General features: G+C 40.9%; 2 protein-coding genes across 3 annotated transcripts; both read right to left on the bottom strand.

Moving 5' to 3' along the window:
• Nucleotides 1–4,807: 4,807 nt before the first annotated feature.
• gxylt1a (glucoside xylosyltransferase 1a) lies at nt 4,808–13,372 on the bottom strand. Of its 2 annotated transcripts, XM_088287288.1 has the most exons (8): nt 12,991–13,372; nt 12,516–12,608; nt 11,894–12,077; nt 11,424–11,555; nt 11,087–11,338; nt 10,600–10,723; nt 10,355–10,527; nt 4,808–7,245 (listed from the first exon to the last, which is right to left on the bottom strand). In XM_088287288.1, the coding sequence occupies exons 1-8, from the start codon at nt 13,200–13,202 to the stop codon at nt 7,084–7,086; spliced, it is 1,332 nt and encodes a 443-aa protein (XP_088143414.1). In that variant the 5' UTR covers nt 13,203–13,372; the 3' UTR covers nt 4,808–7,083. The 2 variants fall into 2 exon arrangements, with proteins under 2 accessions (XP_088143414.1, XP_088143415.1); XM_088287289.1 differs by lacking the exon at nt 12,516–12,608.
• Nucleotides 13,373–14,052: 680 nt separating this feature from the next.
• On the bottom strand, nt 14,053–17,231 carry LOC148315871 (YY1-associated factor 2-like). The gene is made up of 4 exons (XM_088287206.1): nt 17,039–17,231; nt 16,640–16,768; nt 15,317–15,466; nt 14,053–14,872 (listed from the first exon to the last, which is right to left on the bottom strand). Exons 1-4 carry the CDS (start codon nt 17,110–17,112, stop codon nt 14,632–14,634), a joined length of 594 nt encoding a protein of 197 aa, XP_088143332.1. The 5' UTR covers nt 17,113–17,231; the 3' UTR covers nt 14,053–14,631.
• Between the last annotated feature and the right edge of the window lie 319 nt (nt 17,232–17,550).

Here is a 17,550-nt window from a genome sequence, read left to right as displayed (position 1 = left end):
CGCCAAGAAAATGTTTGCCTCGAGTTCCTCCTGCGCGCACATCCAAATCTGACAGCAAACGGCAACATTTTGAGTTGCGTCACCCAGAGTGTGTACCTGGCGCTAGGGTATGAAAATGACTGGAGTGAGTTGAGAATAACTACCTCATTTAACAATTGAAGAAGTGTCTCGATGAGGTTATAAGGAGTGGTTAAGGTCAGCTCAAAAGATTGATATCCGCTTTTATGAGCGGTAATACAGACGGACGGTATTACGTGAGCATTGCCAATGACATTTGCTCCAACCAGGCCGTAAAAAAAGCAAATATACGAGAAAGCCTGTGTAATAACACCCTTATGTTTGTGTGTTTGAATATTATGCATCCATAAAGCATGTCTGGATATCTTCATGGCGATGGCGGCGTAGGCGATAGCCCCCCGGGTCAGTGTCGATGCTCTTTGAGTGGTTGTTTATAGAGTGTGAGGCGAGCAAGCGCAACACTCGGACTATTTCTTGATCCACGCTGTGTAGCTCTGAGGGCAATGTGGCATTAATGTGCTCCGAGCTCCGTATTCAGGAATTTCTCTCATGAAAGAACACGTCAACGTCTTCTATTTATCCGATGTACTGTATGCTAGCAATATGGTTGACATTGACCATTCTGGGAGGGGGGAAATATTTTTTGAATTTCGGTCTGCTGGCAGGGTTTTTTTTTTCTTTTCTTTTTTTTTTTAAATGTAGTGCTTAATTAACTGCAATTCACGTTTGCATGCTACTTTTTTGTCAAACATGAAAAAGCCTGCTTGGTCGAATTTAATGTCGTGGAGAACACTCCAAGTTAAAAATTCTGAATCAAGTCTCTCATATTAAAAAAAAATACATGGGAAGAGGACCTTGAAAAAAAATGGTATATTAAATCACAATAAAATTCTCGAGGGGTGATGTGACTCATTTTTTTTCAGCCATAGTTACAAGTGCAGAATTTTCTGCAGCACAATCACTTGAGACTCTGTTCATCTTTATCAGTCTTTTAAGGAACACACAACGTCGCCAAAAACTCGGTGATACCTTTTCCCGCTTTTGTACATCACACTGCTGCAACATGAGGTGACAGTGTGCCAAAGTCTCGTATGTAAAGTTATGGTTGTAGGTTTACATACCCGAGGGGACAGGTTTCAAATTCCGGTCCTCGAGGGTCACGGTCCTGCATGATTTGGATGTTTCCCTCCACCAGCGCACGTGATTCAAATGATCAGGATCGTTATTAAATTCCGGCAGAGCTTGATGATTTGAATCAGGTCTGTTGGAGGACGAAACATCAGGCACTAACCACCAAAAAAGAAATTAAAAAAAAAAAATAAAATAAAAAAAAGAAAAAGAAATAGTAAGCAGTCCAACACCAGCGTGAGCATGTACAAACCCGTACGGTCTCCTGGTCATGAATTGACGACGGGTGACGGTGTCACCTGGCGAGATGACATCACCGTCCGCCCACGGGCACCGCGCTAGCTATATCATTTTATTCGCGTGTGCATATTTCTCAGCCTGACTCTGCTTAACAGCGAGGAATTCCCTTTTATCAGCACTGTGCAGAAGGATCCACACTGAGCCGCGCGGCGCTAAATTACATGAATTGCTTTCAAGGCTGACGTACAAGCGCAATTAAAAGTGAGGGCAAATGTATAATGTTGATCCAAATGATCACTGCGGTATAAAAAGTAGGCAGGAGAAAATGCGCAAGGACAAAGGAGATTTAACACTTGTTTACTTACTCACTGCCTCATTAGCAAGTGTTTAAAGACGAAATGGCGTTAAAAAGACATTAAAATGCAAACGTGCGAGCAAAGTTTGTTATGGCCTCCTGCAAAGCATGAGTAAAAGCCTACCTGCCACGTCAATTGGACACCAACGGAATTTTAAAAGCTGCGTTTTTGATTAAATATTGAATATTTGCTCTCTGTTGTGGCCGCACAGGATCCCCACAGCTTTGTCAATAACAAATCATAAACATTACAGAGTAAACATTACAAGACCTCCTGCGCAATATTTTGCAAGTAATGGACTTAGTTTCACAAACTTTTTTTTTTATCCCCAAATTACCCCATGGTGACATTGCGATTTCTATTAATCAAAACGATGTTGTGTACGGGTCTGCTCAATAAAAATGAAGCACAACAAAACTCCAACAGAGGAACTGCTCATATAAAATCTATAGAATATGATGTGAGTTAGTTTTTCAGATAAAAATGTTAAATGTTTTGTGGGTATAGCAATGCAACTTTTAACTTTTTTTTTTTTTAAATCTTTGATATGAAATACATAGTGGATATTACTCTGACGAACCTTGGCCGTTAAAGCACAATTTTATAATTATTTGTACTGTCAGTACCGTGAACTGGGGCTGCGCAATTAATCAAAATTCCATTACGATTATTACACGCAACTTTACAAATTACAAAATAGGCATAATCGTAAAAATCTATTATATACAGTATATATTATTTTTATTATATAACAAGTAAACTCCAATGCACTCTTTCTTTATACAAGGGAACCATCCTTGAGTTTATACATTTGGACCTTTTTTTTATTATTATTTTAAAATAAAACACATTTGATTCATCAAAATATTGTTTCCATTAATAAAAAAAAAATAATCATTTGAATAATCGTGATTTCGATTATTACTCAAATCTTTTTTTTCATAATTGAGCAGCTCTATCATGAATAATATGCTTTAAAAATTAATTTAAATTCTGAGATGGCGAAAAACAGGTGGATTTTACCGCTTCATTCCTATTCCACAAACACAGTAGTAATCAAAAGGCCATGTTTAGACTAGTGGGGCCGCATAGAACGGATTATTGCAAAGAACATTTTTTTTGACTCGACATCCCCTTTAATATGCACAATGAGCATTACTAGGTTTAATATTAACAACAGTTCCCCGGAGATATTCTTGGTTTTTAGAATTGCATGACGGTCTCTCGCCAAAGTCATTTTCATATAAATGCTTATGAGGCAATAGACAGTACATGCACCGCTGATGACCTTGCCCCTCCGTCTCATATTGCATATTCCTAACTTTGTGACCCTTTTTACTCTTACCGTCAACCTATGACTGTTTTAATTTATGTTCAGGCTTTAAAAATCGTTATTGAGCAATAGAGAGGCCAAGTGGTGCAAGCAATAACATGAATAATCCATTAGCTATTCCTGTAAGACCGAACGAGAATGAGACCTCAATCACCATCATACTCAGGGGGAGTGTAACCAGGCGGCAGCAGCAGCATTAGCTTCCCCCTCGAAAGTCAACCAGGTTTACGCTGAAACTGTCCTCATCCATCTTGCTATAGGATATTTAGTATCTTTTTTCCTACACTGATATAATCACTTATTGTGAGACGCTAATGGACCTCCTGAGTATTTTTAATCACTAGACTGTTTTCGGTCTTTATAGACGCTTCAGCTAAGTTTAAGGTATGGCTTTGTAGAACTTTTTCAAAGCACTCGTTATAGATAGCCCCCCCCCTCACACACACACACACACACACACATAGGATCCTTCCTGGCCCAAAAACTGAAATATTTAACAGCTTCTTAGAGGAGAAGTGTTTGAAATTCATCACGTTGTTGATCCGAGGCATGTGTTGTACATCAATCCGCCTGTGCAAATAATGCAGAGCCGCGGGCAACGGAAGCTAACACATCAGCGGCCTTTTTAATCATCTTTCAGCATTTTCTCAAGTCGTTGCGCACTGATTTTCTCTTGTCTAATTGCCGTTTCAAAGATGTGTGCAGTTAATATTGCTTGTGATTTTTTGTTTTTTCTATGTGTGTGTTGTGTCAATAAAAAGATTGCAAACATTCGAAGCGGTTAACTCATTCAAAACCAGCCGAGTAAAAAAAAAAAAAAAAAAAGGATCTTTGACGTGTTTATCCGTCAATGGGAGTCAATGAGTTAAGTTGTTCCCAGCCGTTATCAACCAAACTGATGCGCATTCAAATAAAACACTCAGACTTTAATGGTGATTGGGGCGATACAAAAAAAAAAAAAATGCAAAAACACTGCATGTCAATAATACACAAAAATTGTTTTCCATTGACAAAAAGTGGTCTGGTTTTAGCTGACGCTACGTTTACAGTATGTTCTTGGCGACCAAGGCAGACCCGTTTTTGCGCACGGTAGACAAAGCAAGGTGCTTGTGGGGCAACGCAAGGAGACGGGATGGGCAAACGTGACAAGCCGTGATGCCCGCTAAGATATTTGCATTGTCTAAAAATTTACAACGGCAGTCACGGCGCAGATGAGAAACCAAGTCGGACGTAGTAAGACGGTGTGAACGCAATGAAACGTGACACTACGTAATGGGGCAGAACACAACTTGGAGCTTATCACTGATGGGAAGGGAAGCATATTTTTGGCCTTACAGTCCTTATGTACTCAATTTATTTGGGCACCAAAGCTTAACGTTGAAATGTGTCAAAGAGAGCGATGCAATGTAATTTAACGCACATTTTCTGTGACTAGCCCGCTCTTTTGCATGTTTTGGGTACAAACGTTGAATTATTCATTCATTAAGCGGCATAATTTTGTTGGAGAGGCGCTGACGCCGACTCTGGAGTTGCTAGTCAACAAACGCAATCCAACACTTAACAAAATCTATGTTTGATCGAGTGATAGACTGATGTGCTTTTTTTTTCAGGGCCGATAGTGATTATTAGTAGTTATAGAGGCAGAGAACCGATATTTCAAGCCGATATTCATTGGTTGAAAAAAAGGTGGAAATGGTGTGAAAATTTAAAAATAAAAACTCCCAAACTTGACTTAGTTTAAATGCCTTTAAGCACATGTTTATTAAACAAATTTAGTGATTTACAACATGTTAAAGATTTTTTTAGATCTTGGAAAATAGACAACTTAATTTTAAGTCTAACAAAAACAAACGTCTCTTTAAATTTTACAAAGGGAAATAGTTTTCTATTAGATGTGAGCTGTAATAGACTGACATTTATCAAAATTTCGGCAAAGTCTGTTGTGGTGCGTGTGACTTGAGGTGAAAAAGCAAACAGGCAGCTTACTGGTGATTGGCTGCTACCCACTCAACAAGGAACAATCACATGGGGCTGTGGGCTGGCCAATCTGCTTCAAAAGTGTGCTGCAGCAAGCCAAAATAAACCATCTTTTAATTTCTCTGCCTTGAAAGTTAAAAAAAAAAAAAAAAAAAGAGGCTGATGCCGATTATCGGCAAAATGCCAAATATCGGCGCCGATAATCGGCCCGGCCGATAATCGGTCTATCACAAGTTTGATCCATAGACAATCTTGAAAGAACACGAAAAACGTGAGTGATTCGATCAGAACGTACCGAAATGCGTGGTAAACAGCGGGCCTAACGCCAGCTCGACAGCCCCGTTCCGACACGGAGGGAAAACTCGGCGAAATCCCACAGCGCACGACGTTTCGAGCAAATGGGGCTGCTGTGGCAGACGGTAACATAGTGTAAATGTAGCCTTGAAAATACTACACCTAAAAGTAAACACAATCCAGTAGAATCGGCAGGATTTTTTTAAATACTGTAAAGACCAGATAAACATTTTATACTTCATTATATTTCTGCGCTGTATGTCAGCAAACATCATCCTTGTTTACCTATAATGATAAAACAATTTTAAAATAGGATTCCCCTCCATGTGCTTTGAAATAATGGTGGACCAGCCAGACACTGTTCAGTGCTAAGTTTTAACACACTAAAATCAGATAACGCTAATTTCAAGTCATAACAGAAAAGCTACGTTTAGCATGTATATTCACCGTTTTCTCTTTTTAACATTGTGGCTTAAAAAAAATAAAAAGTTAATTACAAAACAGTTGCTCCTTATTTGGAACTTTGATGAATGCCCTAATGACTTTCTGAAAAGCTCCGGGCAAACTGTGCAAAGTGATTAGTATTGGGATCATAAATCTATTTTAAGAACAACCCGATTGTCTCAAAAGTGCCTGTTCTACTGCAAAATTCATCGTCTCTGCAGAGGCAAAGTAAACTATGTTTTCGACTGCGGTGTAAAAAAATAAATAAAAAAAAGGGGGGGGGGGTGATGGTGGTGTTTTATATGAACCGGCACTCAAAAACACATAAAAAATTAAGCGACTGGTGCATGACTACCGGCCCAATTTACACAGTACAAAAGTTGTAAACAGATAATAATTCAGTAGGCTTGAGCCTGTTTGTCATCCATATACCAAATGTTCTTAAAGGAAATATCTTTGAAGAACACTGCAGAAGCGCTTAAAAAAAGCTCAAACGGATAAAAGAATGAAAGGAAACGCCTAATTAGACTACTTGACACCGTCTTGTTTCTCGTCTTTCCGTCAAGTCCTCATTTCCAGCAAGAGACACTAAATAACACATTACAGGCGAGAAGGTGGACTAAATATTGATATTGCTGTTAATCTCGTAGTTCTACATATCCAGAGGGTCCTCCTTCGCAACTTGCCATTTATACGGCGGCGCTAATTATACGGTAAAAATGAAAACTTCAGAAAATAATAAGACCCATTTTTCTTTTGCATTCTGAAGGATAAACATTTCAGTTTCTGTTATATTTATACACCAATATGATGCTTTTTTTTTCAACACATAGATGATTTCATAAATAATTGGACAGAAAAGTGTATCTTCATATCAACGTCTTCATGTCTTGAGATTTGTGGCACCCTTTTGGAACAAGATGATCTCAACAAGTTCATCTCACGGTGGAGACGATCTAGTTTGAATCTTAGGCCTTTCAATGCGAAGTTTGTATTTTCTCCCCGTCATTGCTTCATAACTCGCCTCTGTCCTGCAACTTTTCCGACAGACTATTTCTTTTTGTGTTTATTTCTACAGTGCAAAACAGTTCTCGTGAATAACTGGCGTAAGGAGCGGTAATTGTATGAAACGTCTACATTGATGTGCTTGTGCACAGCACACCTTTTCCTAAAACGTGTCAGAGGACGGTCAGCGTACCGAGCTTGAGTGCATACGGGTCAAGCGGCCCAAAGCTCGGCACAGGTTGGCTCGAATGCGTGACTCTCAGATTCCCTCCCTGAATAAAACACGACTCATCTTCCCCGTGTCGCCTCCTTTTTGACAGATGCAATACTACGTTTGAGCCTCTTGGTGAACAAGTGGCTCACCCGTCCACAGTAGGAATCGGTGGTGCTCCGGAGAGATTCTTCCAGTGGCTGCAGCAACGAAGTCTCCATGTTCTCGCCAAAGGGGTACTGGAAAAGAAATTGCAGACACAGAGATTTTTTTAGCTGTTGACTCACCAGCAACTCCACTTCTGCTTGATTTTTTGCTTGGAGTTTTTCTTTTCTATTTCTTTTTTTCTTTACACCTTCATGTAAGGCGCAATGGCCCATTGCGATCGCATTCGGCATGAGATTTTATTTCAATACAAGCTACGTCGGAATGACGAATATGAATCAAGTGAAATGTGTGGGAATATGCTCAATGCTATTAGTGAAAAGTGCAGCATTGTGCGCCCCTCTGGGCTCCTTTATTGTAAAGAAAATAACAAAGCTGCTAAATGAAGAAACCAATATGAAACTTCCAGACAATTCAATATAGCGAGAAATGATGTTGACTTTTCTTTCCATTCTTTTACTACTCTCCTGTAAATATGAAGCAATCGCAATTTTACGGCACCTCATTTGACTCCTGTTTGGCCACGCATTAGGTTACTCAAAGCACACTTTCTTTATTATCTTTCATATAGCGCCACAGGCTGTAAAGCACCATTAACGGCCTCGCATCGATTTTTATGTGGATGCTGCCGCTGCGTCGTCCGCATCGCCATCATGATGCCTCTAACTAGCATCAGCACTAAAGATTTTACAACTCTTTGGTGGGCCGGGCCGGGGTAATGGTAGTGCCCTTTATTGCACGCGCCTCTGCTGGATGGGAGAGGCCGCCTGGAGACACGGGGCTGACTAAGGCGCACTTGGTGGGAGGGAAATGAAAGTTTCTTCCGGAATTGCCTCCTGTAGGCTTTAGGAGCCTGTCCCCGAAGGACTGAGTGGGAACAAATTGTGAGTGGGCTCGACGGGCTGGAGCAAAAGAAAGTGCTAATAAAAGTGTGACATAAAACAGCTTGTAACCGTGGATGAAATGTTCTAAAGTCGCCACCTTGTTTTTTTAAGGCTATAGGCTTACTGATGATTGCATAGGAGGACTATACGATGCCTCGGTTTTTTTTTAGCTACGTCTCCCCACCCCACCCCAATCAGTTCAGTTTGTCACTGTCCAGTTTGAAATTTTAAGCCTGGAAATGATTTTCTCAAGGCAGAGAGACACTGCATGTATGTGACAGTTCTGTTGAATAATTTATAATACATGTACAGTGGCAAATTGGAAATGTGTCACCAGGTATTTTTTTTCTCTACATTTTGTGTAAACATTATGATGGGAAAATGACAGTTATTTCTGCACATTCTTACATAACTAAGTGTCACACTTCCTTTGTTTGCTAAATAGGGCTGAGCACAAAGCAGTGGTGACTCGACTAGAGAAGCTGATTAGCCATTAAAAACGAATGGCCAATCAGAATGTTTGAATTTGAGTCAGAACAGGTGACGCCAAAACAACAACTCTAACCGGCGCGTAGCTTACGGTGTCATTTCTCCCTCTCCCACTCCCTCCAACGTATTCTCTCGTTACCTTCACAGCCACTCAGAGAAGTGTTCTTTGATCAACCACAGAGTAAGCTGCTTTTGCTGTATAGTTGCTGTTGTCTTGCAAGAATATTAATTCATGCTTAGGTTTATGCGGATGTCATATTTACTCTTTATTTAAGTCATTTTAAAGCTAACAGGTGGCTACAAAGAAGAAATTTGTGATAATGACTACAGAACCGGAACCGGAACTTACTGTGAGGTAGCAGTGGTGCTTCACCACTTCTGTCTTGGCTGCTCAGTGCAAAACGGCTAAAGTGATGATAATGCAACATCAATTATAAAAGAGCGCAAATGCAAAATACTGTATTTTGAAGGGCGTGTGCCAGCGTTTGCCAGCGCGGTGCCCATCACACAAAGTGAACTGTACTGCTCGGTTGAGAATCCATTTGATACATTACACGTGTCACATTAACCAGTGAGCTGTTCACAAGTCCGCGTTGCACCGCACGGGACGCAGGTTTGCTCTGTCAGAGAGACGGATGGAGGAGCGACGGCCGTGTGCTCCGTTATGAAGCCTGTTCGTTTACTTAATAGCTGAGAACGCGGGCCCGCGCTGGTGGCTGCCGGCCTGGAGCCTGTGGCGGTAATGGATGGAGAACAGCTAATGAAGCCCTCCTTTTTACTCCACTGATTGCCGCGTGCTTGTTGACTGGTGTGTGGGATTCAACACGGGCAGATCGAAGGCGACCCGGTGAGGGTGGCGGCGGTATGAGAGCTCTGCAGCTAACCAACTAGTCTAACTAGGTCTCTCGAATGTGGCTGACTGGGGAAATACAAAGGGTTGAAACCCAATAGGTCTTTTTTTTTCCACAGCCTGTTCTTTGCAGGGCAGCGTTGGTTAGCAGATTACAGTGTGAATGCTTGACTGTCTGTAATGTATGTGCAGTGCGATTGGCTGGCAACCAATCCAGGATATTGAAAATGGATGACTGGTTCTTGTTAAACTCACTTTGGACAGCTCAGCTTGGAAACATGACATGAATTTACTGAAAATTTGTATTTTATCTCCGCAGGTAAAGCAAGCGTTCCACTAGTGGGGATGATTTGTCAGGATTATCCAATCATGTATAAGAACAAGTAATGGCAATGTTTAACGTACTATTGATTGAGCACGAAGAAAAGCATGGACTTCAAAGTGCAAACTGATAGGCTGATTTTTTTATTACTCAAACAAGCCTTATAATCCCCCAGTCTAAAAGCACAAGTTGACGTTCAAGATGTCAAAATATTTCTCAACTGGAAAAGACACTGTCTTGGAGGACTCAGCAAGGAGTAAAATGTTTTAGCAAATCCAAAGAGCTCTTCATGAATATAGACATACACAAAGGTTAAAGTGTGTTTCTACGGCAATTACTTTTAGTAATATAAAGATGACAGCAGCACAACAGAGAAGTGGTTATAACGTCTGCCTTACATTTCTGAAATTTGGGTTAGAATATTCTCTCTGGACTTCCTGTGTTGAATGGGCATGTTTTCCCTGTGCTTATGTGGATTTTCACTGTGTACTTCCTCTTACATTCCAAAAATATACATTTTATGATCAGCGAATTGAAAAGACGATGTGGCAGCAGATGTTATCCTGTCTGCAACACTTGTTCCTTATTAATAAATAAGGATTAATTATTAGATTTGCTCATTTGTCGGGGGTCCGTACCTGCTGGATGGCCTCGTAGACAGCTCTAAACGCCGGCTGCTTTTCGTTATGGTAAACTCCCCGGCTACCGTGGAGAATGAAGACGCCATCGTTCTCAGCTTGCTGACAGTTGAGGCCATAGACGCAGTGGTCCGGACGGTAGTTCCACTGACAGGGGAACACGTAGAGGCTTTCTGTAACAGTGCAAGAGCAATTGACTTTAGCGTGAAAAAACTTGTTAGCCTGTCAAATGCATGTGCACCCACCTGGATTGTGATGAAATATGATATTGAGAAGGTCCTGGTCCCCCCAGGTGATGTTGAGTTTATACTTCTGAAGCAGGGGCATCAGCATTTCACTCCATTGAAGCGCAACTGGAGTCATGTCATTCTGGAAGAATTCAGAAAAGTCAGTTAAAAAAAATACTGATATTTTTGCTTCAGCTAAATCTGCCAACACTTCATCTCAAATGAAGGAACTGTAGGTTGCTGGAGTGCAGGATTGAATGATGATATTGACCTCAGGTGGACAATTTTGGTACTGCAACTACTCCTCATAACATTAGTGTGTTGTCATTTTAAAATGTAAGAACATTATTCCATTTTTATACCACTTATGCCAGCTAACTTTGGGTGAGAGACATTATACACACTGGACTGGTTACCAGCCAAGAACGTGGCCATTTTTCTCTCCATATAATTGAAGAGTTCACTACATGAAATACATTTTATTTTACACCACGAGGACAATCACCTGAAACAAAGTTTCCCTGATGCGCGTCATGTTCATGAGCATCACTCCTGAGTTGACGCCAGTGTTGCCATAGTAAGGGTGGCGGGCGAAGCGATTGTACCAGCCGATACGCGGCTCCTCGTGCTCCGGGGACATGGCAGCAAGCTGACTCGCGTTGAACTGTGAGAAGAAGGCCCAGACGTCCTCCACGGGCTGCAGAAAGAGGATATCTGTGTCCACGTACAGCAAAGAGTCCACATCCTTCAGGATTAGCTGGAGAAACAAGACATCAAAAACTGAATATGACAACACTTGGAAAATGTGTGTTTGTTGCTGTTAAAATGATTGAAGAACCTACAGGTAAAAAGAGCCTTTGAGAGGCACAAGGTTTGAAGAGCTTCTTCCACTCTTTCTCATTCCCACTGGGGAAGGTAATCGGGTAGATGGTGAAGTTAAACTTGATCTGAAGCCATCTCGGCCAGGAGAGCAGCTTTAAAGAAAAATGACAAATAAAAAGATAATTATACTTCATGGACGGTCATCAGCAGAGTAAGACAATCAGGAAGGTATTCCACAATTTATAAACCAGTTCCCAGTTGTCTTCATAAAAGGTTTCTTGAGATTATTTGTTCAAACTTCAGCAGTTTCAAAACACTTAGGCCAACAAGTTTGTATGTGCAAGTCCAGAACTAGTCGGGCAACATTTTATGATTCATCCTTGTGAAATGAATACCTCTCTGACAGCATCGATCAAAATTGGACATTATTAAGTCCGGTAAAAGTTGTGCACGAATGTTAGTTTGTGCTGTCACCGGTCTGGACACTCACCACATTTCTGAAACTGCCCTGAAGCTCGTCATCGGCAAAGATGTGAAATTTGACACGCTTTTTGCTGAACAGGATGGCAGACTTTAGCATGGTGAGCGTCTCGTCCAGCCTGGGGCCACAGGCCACCACGGCCAGGTGACTGGTTTCATCGCCACCATCCTCTCCTTCAGGGTTCGTCTCATCGCTAAAAGCCAGGACACATAAAATTAGTTAAATTAGACCCAGCAGTTGCTCAGATATCGGCAAACTCATACTGAGCTTTGTTGGGTTTTACTTGCTAGGACTTGCATGCTAATAATAAAAATACTTCTTCTATGCTAATTTCCTGAAAGGTGAAAAATCACCTGACTTATTGCATGTCGAAGAAGAGCTTATTAAACACACCAATTCTTGTGTTATTATTGCACATTTATTCTAAGAGTGACACTTTACAGTCTGTGAACACAAAGCACAACACAGCAACTGTGATTGTGCAATTAACACAGCTTGTTAAAAGCTCATGAGGCATTTGGGATGGCAGCAACAGTTCTTTTGTCTCTCTGCGTGTGGCCACTAAACACTTGCAATGCTGCTTATTGCATTCCTAAGTATCTTTCTAAGAGGTGCACAAAATCAGTCATACCTAAAAGACGATTCCAAAAAGCAGTTCAGTCCACAAACATCAGCAGGCAACCTCCAAAACGGATTCCAGTAAGAGACTGACAATGATTTACACCTAACAAAGTAAAAAAAGACCATCTTTTTTGTTGCTTTATTTTTTTTTTACCAAGTTAGCAGTGTGTGACGGGATTATAGTATTAAGAATTAAAGGCTAGCTCTCACCAGGAGGCGTTGGGAAAGAAGCTAAAGAAATTAGCAAATTAATGACCTGACAACACAAGATTACTGTAGTACAAACCAGTAAACCAAATTATAAATATTTCCTAGTAGTGAAACTCAAACACGACTATAAAGCAATAAATTACTCATACTCGTCTTTTTTTTTTACATGCTATTGTGTCGGTATCAATGTCGTTGTTGCCTAAATGTAAGGGGAGTATCACGGTTGAGGTTACTAATTATAAATTTAGCATCATGGCTAATGTAGCTTTAGCTACCTGACCGGCTCTCGAACTCGACGGCCTGCCAAGCTGGGCCTTTTCCTGAGAACGTTCCCCGCGTCGGGACTCCCTCCGTCGGCTGTCCTCAGCTCGCCAAGGCCGCGCCTGTCGGTGTCCTCCAGGGTGGATGCGAGATGATTGAACACGTAAAGCGACGACAAAAAGGTGAACGCCGTGCACAGGAGCAATGCACGCCGATAACAGCGCATCCTGTTTCTGTGGGTTCTCGAAAGAAATGTCGGTTATCCTCTTCCGCACTCATAGATACTGACTTAATCAACCCAAGTTAATCTTCCCTTCTTAGTAAGAAGTTAAGGCAGGTAAGCGTCCGACAGTGTTGCCGTGTTCAAGGCGATAGGTCCCGCCTACCCAACCACATGCGATCACTCGACTGCCAAGAATGTTTATTATGCTTTGCGAAACCACAAATTATACTATTGACAAATAACGTTAGTTGTTAACGTTGCCATTTACACGTTGAGAAAACAAGATTCAAATGTGGTTCAAGAAACGCACCAACGGTCACTATAAACCTTGCATTGAATTGACCGTCGGAAATATTTTATGTACTATCCTACAATGTTGTTTTTAGTTGAATGCTTAGCCACTCACAAATAAAATTGCCAATCAATATACTGCCAGACAGTTATAAAATACACTCAGGCTAATGCGATTTTAATGACCCTCTTATTGAGGTAGTATTCATTAAATATTGCTTCGCATCCATCTTATTATTTGGGATGCGGTGGGCTTGTGGTTAGCAACTAACTTGCAGTTCTGAGATTCCGAGTTTGAATATTTTTCACTCTCTCTAGGCAGCCCAGATTTCTCCCATGTGCCCTCGGATGGACCTGCGACCAGTCCAGAGTGTGTCCACCCTCTAGCAAAAAAAAAGTCAACCCATCATCTTGATAAAGATAAGCAGCATAGAAGATTGATGAAAGTTCCTAATATTTTGTCGCACCAAAATATGACAAGCACAATTCTTTATGACACAGTGAACCACAACAATCCAGCCCTACACTTTATCTAGTATTCGTATAAAAAAGAAAAATCACATACAAGAATCTACAATTATTTTAATTCACAGTATTTTACAATATAAACCATTCCATAGATTAAATCATGCTCAGATCTCGAGTGAAAAAGTACACGGTTCAATATTTCTGACTAAAATGTTAGACAGGAAAACATTTATTGCATCCAAAGACATGAGAGCAGATAAGGCCAGAAGCAAAAAAAAAAGTGTTATGATTGACTAACAATGACGAGGGGGCACGAAAAAAAAATGATGTCATCGTGAACATAAGATGCCATTCAAGTGCAAATAACAAAATTTCTCGCGTAAACTACAACATGAAATAACCTTCACATTGTCTTAATGCATCACTTGTTCTTTGCAGCCACCACCAACAGTGTGATGACGTCAAACCGCTCGGTGCTACTTAATGTTCATTTGCTCACTTTATCGCGTTAGATGCGGCTATATACAATGAGAGGAGAAGTATCATCAAAACACCCAAACATTGGTGCCAATGCTAACATAATGGAAGTTATACTATTAACTAACAAAACATGCATGTCGATCTCTGGTTGAGTGCATTAGATTGGCTTTTGCCGTGTTGGGAAATCGGCGCCTTAGTGAGCGTCGCCGCTGACTGACGAGCCCTCCCCCCGCGGCGAGGAGCACCGCGACACTCCTCGCTCAGTGTTGTCGGAGCTCGAGCCGCTTTGATTGAGCTGGTCGGCGGCTGCGGCGCCGGCCGAGGTCGACGTAGGTTTGGCTTTCTCCTTAAAGTCTGTGATTATTACCGTTAGGTCACCGACTGTAACCTCCAAATGCTGAGCGCTGCTCCGGTCCACGTTTTTTAACCTCGGTCTGGAGAAGGGAAATAAGAAAATGCGGACGAGTGTTGACCAAATTTAACAGCATATTTTACATGAGAAAAATCTCAAGACACACTACTATGCAAAAATGACACAAAAACGTATATGTACGTTAATAATTAGCTCCCTCAATGCATTTACAAATTTACTTATTCTGTCAAAATCTCTTTGTTTTATAGAAAAGCAGTTTGGCCGGCAAGGTTTTTGCAACCTTTTACAAATTTACTACGTTCGCACAAATTCGCCGCTCAGTGAGAGACCAGTTTTAGAATACATTCTGATTCATCACCATACCCACAAAGGTGCGAAGAAACTGCGCCGGTACGCACGTGTCGGGAATGCGACAATGATTTTGCCTATACGTTCAACTTACGGAAACATTCCTACGCGTTTATTAGTGAATGAGACAATGAGATAAACGTAATCAGACACATACCTCATCTTTTTTAGGCTTTTCTTCCTCAGCGTGAGCTCTTTGTCGCTCTTCTCCGATCTGTCTTTCTTCTCCTTTCTCAACAGCGTGGGCGGCGGTGCAAATTGCTGATTTACTTGCTGTACGACCAACTGGGAAACGGGCCGTGGTTTTCTAAAAACAAACAAAAGAACAAGACTATGATGGGTGCATTTGCAAGATAAGTGCACGATCAGGTTCAGTGGGTTGTAATTCATAATGAGTATTTCTCTGAAGGCGCCAATCAAAGGTAAGAGTTCGAGAATTTTTGTAATCCATCTGACTATTGCGCCACTGGCAGACTGAACAAACCCCCCCCCCCATACCATGCGTTTTTTTTTTTTTCACCCTGAGATTGAAACCCTCAAACTATGTACTGTCAAGATCTTGTCCACTTTATTCCTGACTTCCAGACCGCACTTCAGAAAGTAAAAATGTATAATTTATTATATTAGTTCAGCACACTATGTGAAATATTTCAAGCCTTTACTTGTTTCAACTTTGACAATTATGGCCACAAAATTAGAATATCATGACAAAGTTTAACATAATAAGCTCCCCGTGTTCTAATCGTGTCAGCAAAATTAACACGAAATACCTGCAGAGGTTTTCCTCAACATTTAAATGGTCTCGGTCTGGCTTTGTAGGCTTCAAGATAATGGGGAAGACTGCTGACCAGATGGTTGGGCAGAAAACCACACTGGATGCTCACAGAGCGCTGTCTTAAAGAATATTAACAGTGTTAAGAGGAGGGCCAACAAACTCACTGTACTGTAATACTAAGTACTACTACTGAAGGCATATTAATTTCATACACCTTTAAGAAGGCGGGCATTTCTGTGTTTAAAAATTTTGTAGGTCACATTAAATATTAAAATAATGTGAAATACCAGTTTTTTTTTTATTGTTGTCTTTCTGCCATAACAATCCAAATTGTAACAAATTAAGGCTTAAGTCACTGTGTGTGAGTACTAAACTAATATACTTCAAACACAAGCTACACTATTTGAAACAAATATACTTTGCCTTGATATTCTATTTTTGGGCACCCACCTGAATATATTGATGATTGATCAATATTTTTCATTTCAAGTGGTAAAGCACCATCCTATATTCACTACCATTTACATGGTGCGTTTACGGAAATAGGGAAAAGAGGTACGGTGATTGGTGTGTAATCGTATACAACATAATGAGAAACATCCGATACAAACGGACTCCAGCGATCTTTAAGTCGTCTTAACACCACTGCAAACACGTTCCAGTCCATCATTTGTCCAAACATCACAAGACTTGACACATTCTTACCGAGTTGACGTCCCTTTTCTGACATCGCACATCGTGCACTTGAACGCCTCGGCCGTGTTCTTGAAGGTGCAGACGCTACAGTCCCAGTAGCCATCGTCAGCTGGCGGCTGCTTCGACTGCCGTTTCGGCCTACAAACAACACAAAACAACAGTGGGCAGGCTGGCTGTAAAAACCGTGTGAGGATTAAGTTTAAACCAAAGGGGTTCGGCGATACACGTTTAAAGTGTAAAGTCGGCCAAAACGAAGCTTCCACCCACACGGCAGCGGCGCATTTAACAAGCTAGCCGCCATGAAAACAGTTGCGTTCAAAAGAGCTCCATCAATTTCCCGACGCGGTTTCTTTTCGAGACTAGCATGCATAGGTGTCTTCAGCCACGGACTCTAGATTTTATTTTTACCTTGTGGGACTCTTCTTGTCGCCCATAATACACAAGTTGCCGTCAGTGTGGTTTAAAGGCTCAAACGTTACCATTTAAAAATAAATAAGGTGGCGTTTAGCAGCTACTCAGCTGTCGTAGAAACTCCGGTCGACTGAGGTCACGTGGCCAGCGTCCAACCAATCACTGTCAACGTAACCCGAACAGCACTCCGATCAAGGCAAATTTAATGGAAATTACTTTATATATATATATATATATATATATATATATATATATATATATATATATATATATTTACAGAAGAGTAGACGCGGAAACAATCGCTTTTTTTGCTATATAACTTTATTAAGGAGGGAGACTAACATAAAAGCCAAGAGTCTTACACTACCAAAATGATAAAGAGTGCACAAATGTAAAATATTCTGTGCGTACATATTTATGCCTTGTCCAATCGTTTTAATCTATTGTTTGACCAAATATTTATGACAGAATGTATGTTCTGATACGGCGATGTGATACGTATATGTGTA

The sequence above is a fragment of the Idiotropiscis lumnitzeri genome, unplaced genomic scaffold (genome assembly GCF_059441095.1).
Source record: "Idiotropiscis lumnitzeri isolate Australia: NSW breed Sydney's pygmy pipehorse unplaced genomic scaffold, RoL_Ilum_1.0 HiC_scaffold_35, whole genome shotgun sequence".
Classification (NCBI taxonomy): Eukaryota; Metazoa; Chordata; class Actinopteri; order Syngnathiformes; family Syngnathidae; genus Idiotropiscis; species Idiotropiscis lumnitzeri.
Note: the sequence above shows the minus strand (reverse complement) of the source record. Positions and strands in the feature narration are given on the sequence as shown.

Bases quoted from the DNA above. Each gene is read 5' to 3' on its own strand.
- gxylt1a (XM_088287288.1), bottom strand. From the start codon at position 13,202: ATGCGCTGTTATCGGCGTGCATTGCTCCTGTGCACGGCGTTCACCTTT. The intron at 11,556-11,893 runs GTGAGTGTCCAG...TTTTCTTTAAAG, and splicing joins AGGGCAGTTTCAGAAATGTG to CTGCTCTCCTGGCCGAGATG. The intron at 10,528-10,599 runs GTGGGTGCACAT...GCACTGTTACAG, and splicing joins CATATTTCATCACAATCCAG to AAAGCCTCTACGTGTTCCCC.
- LOC148315871 (XM_088287206.1), bottom strand. From the start codon at position 17,112: ATGGTAACGTTTGAGCCTTTAAACCACACTGACGGCAACTTGTGTATT. The intron at 16,769-17,038 runs GTAAAAATAAAA...TGTTGTTTGTAG, and splicing joins GACAAGAAGAGTCCCACAAG to GCCGAAACGGCAGTCGAAGC. The intron at 15,467-16,639 runs GTAAGAATGTGT...GTTTGTTTTTAG, and splicing joins AGAAAAGGGACGTCAACTCG to AAAACCACGGCCCGTTTCCC.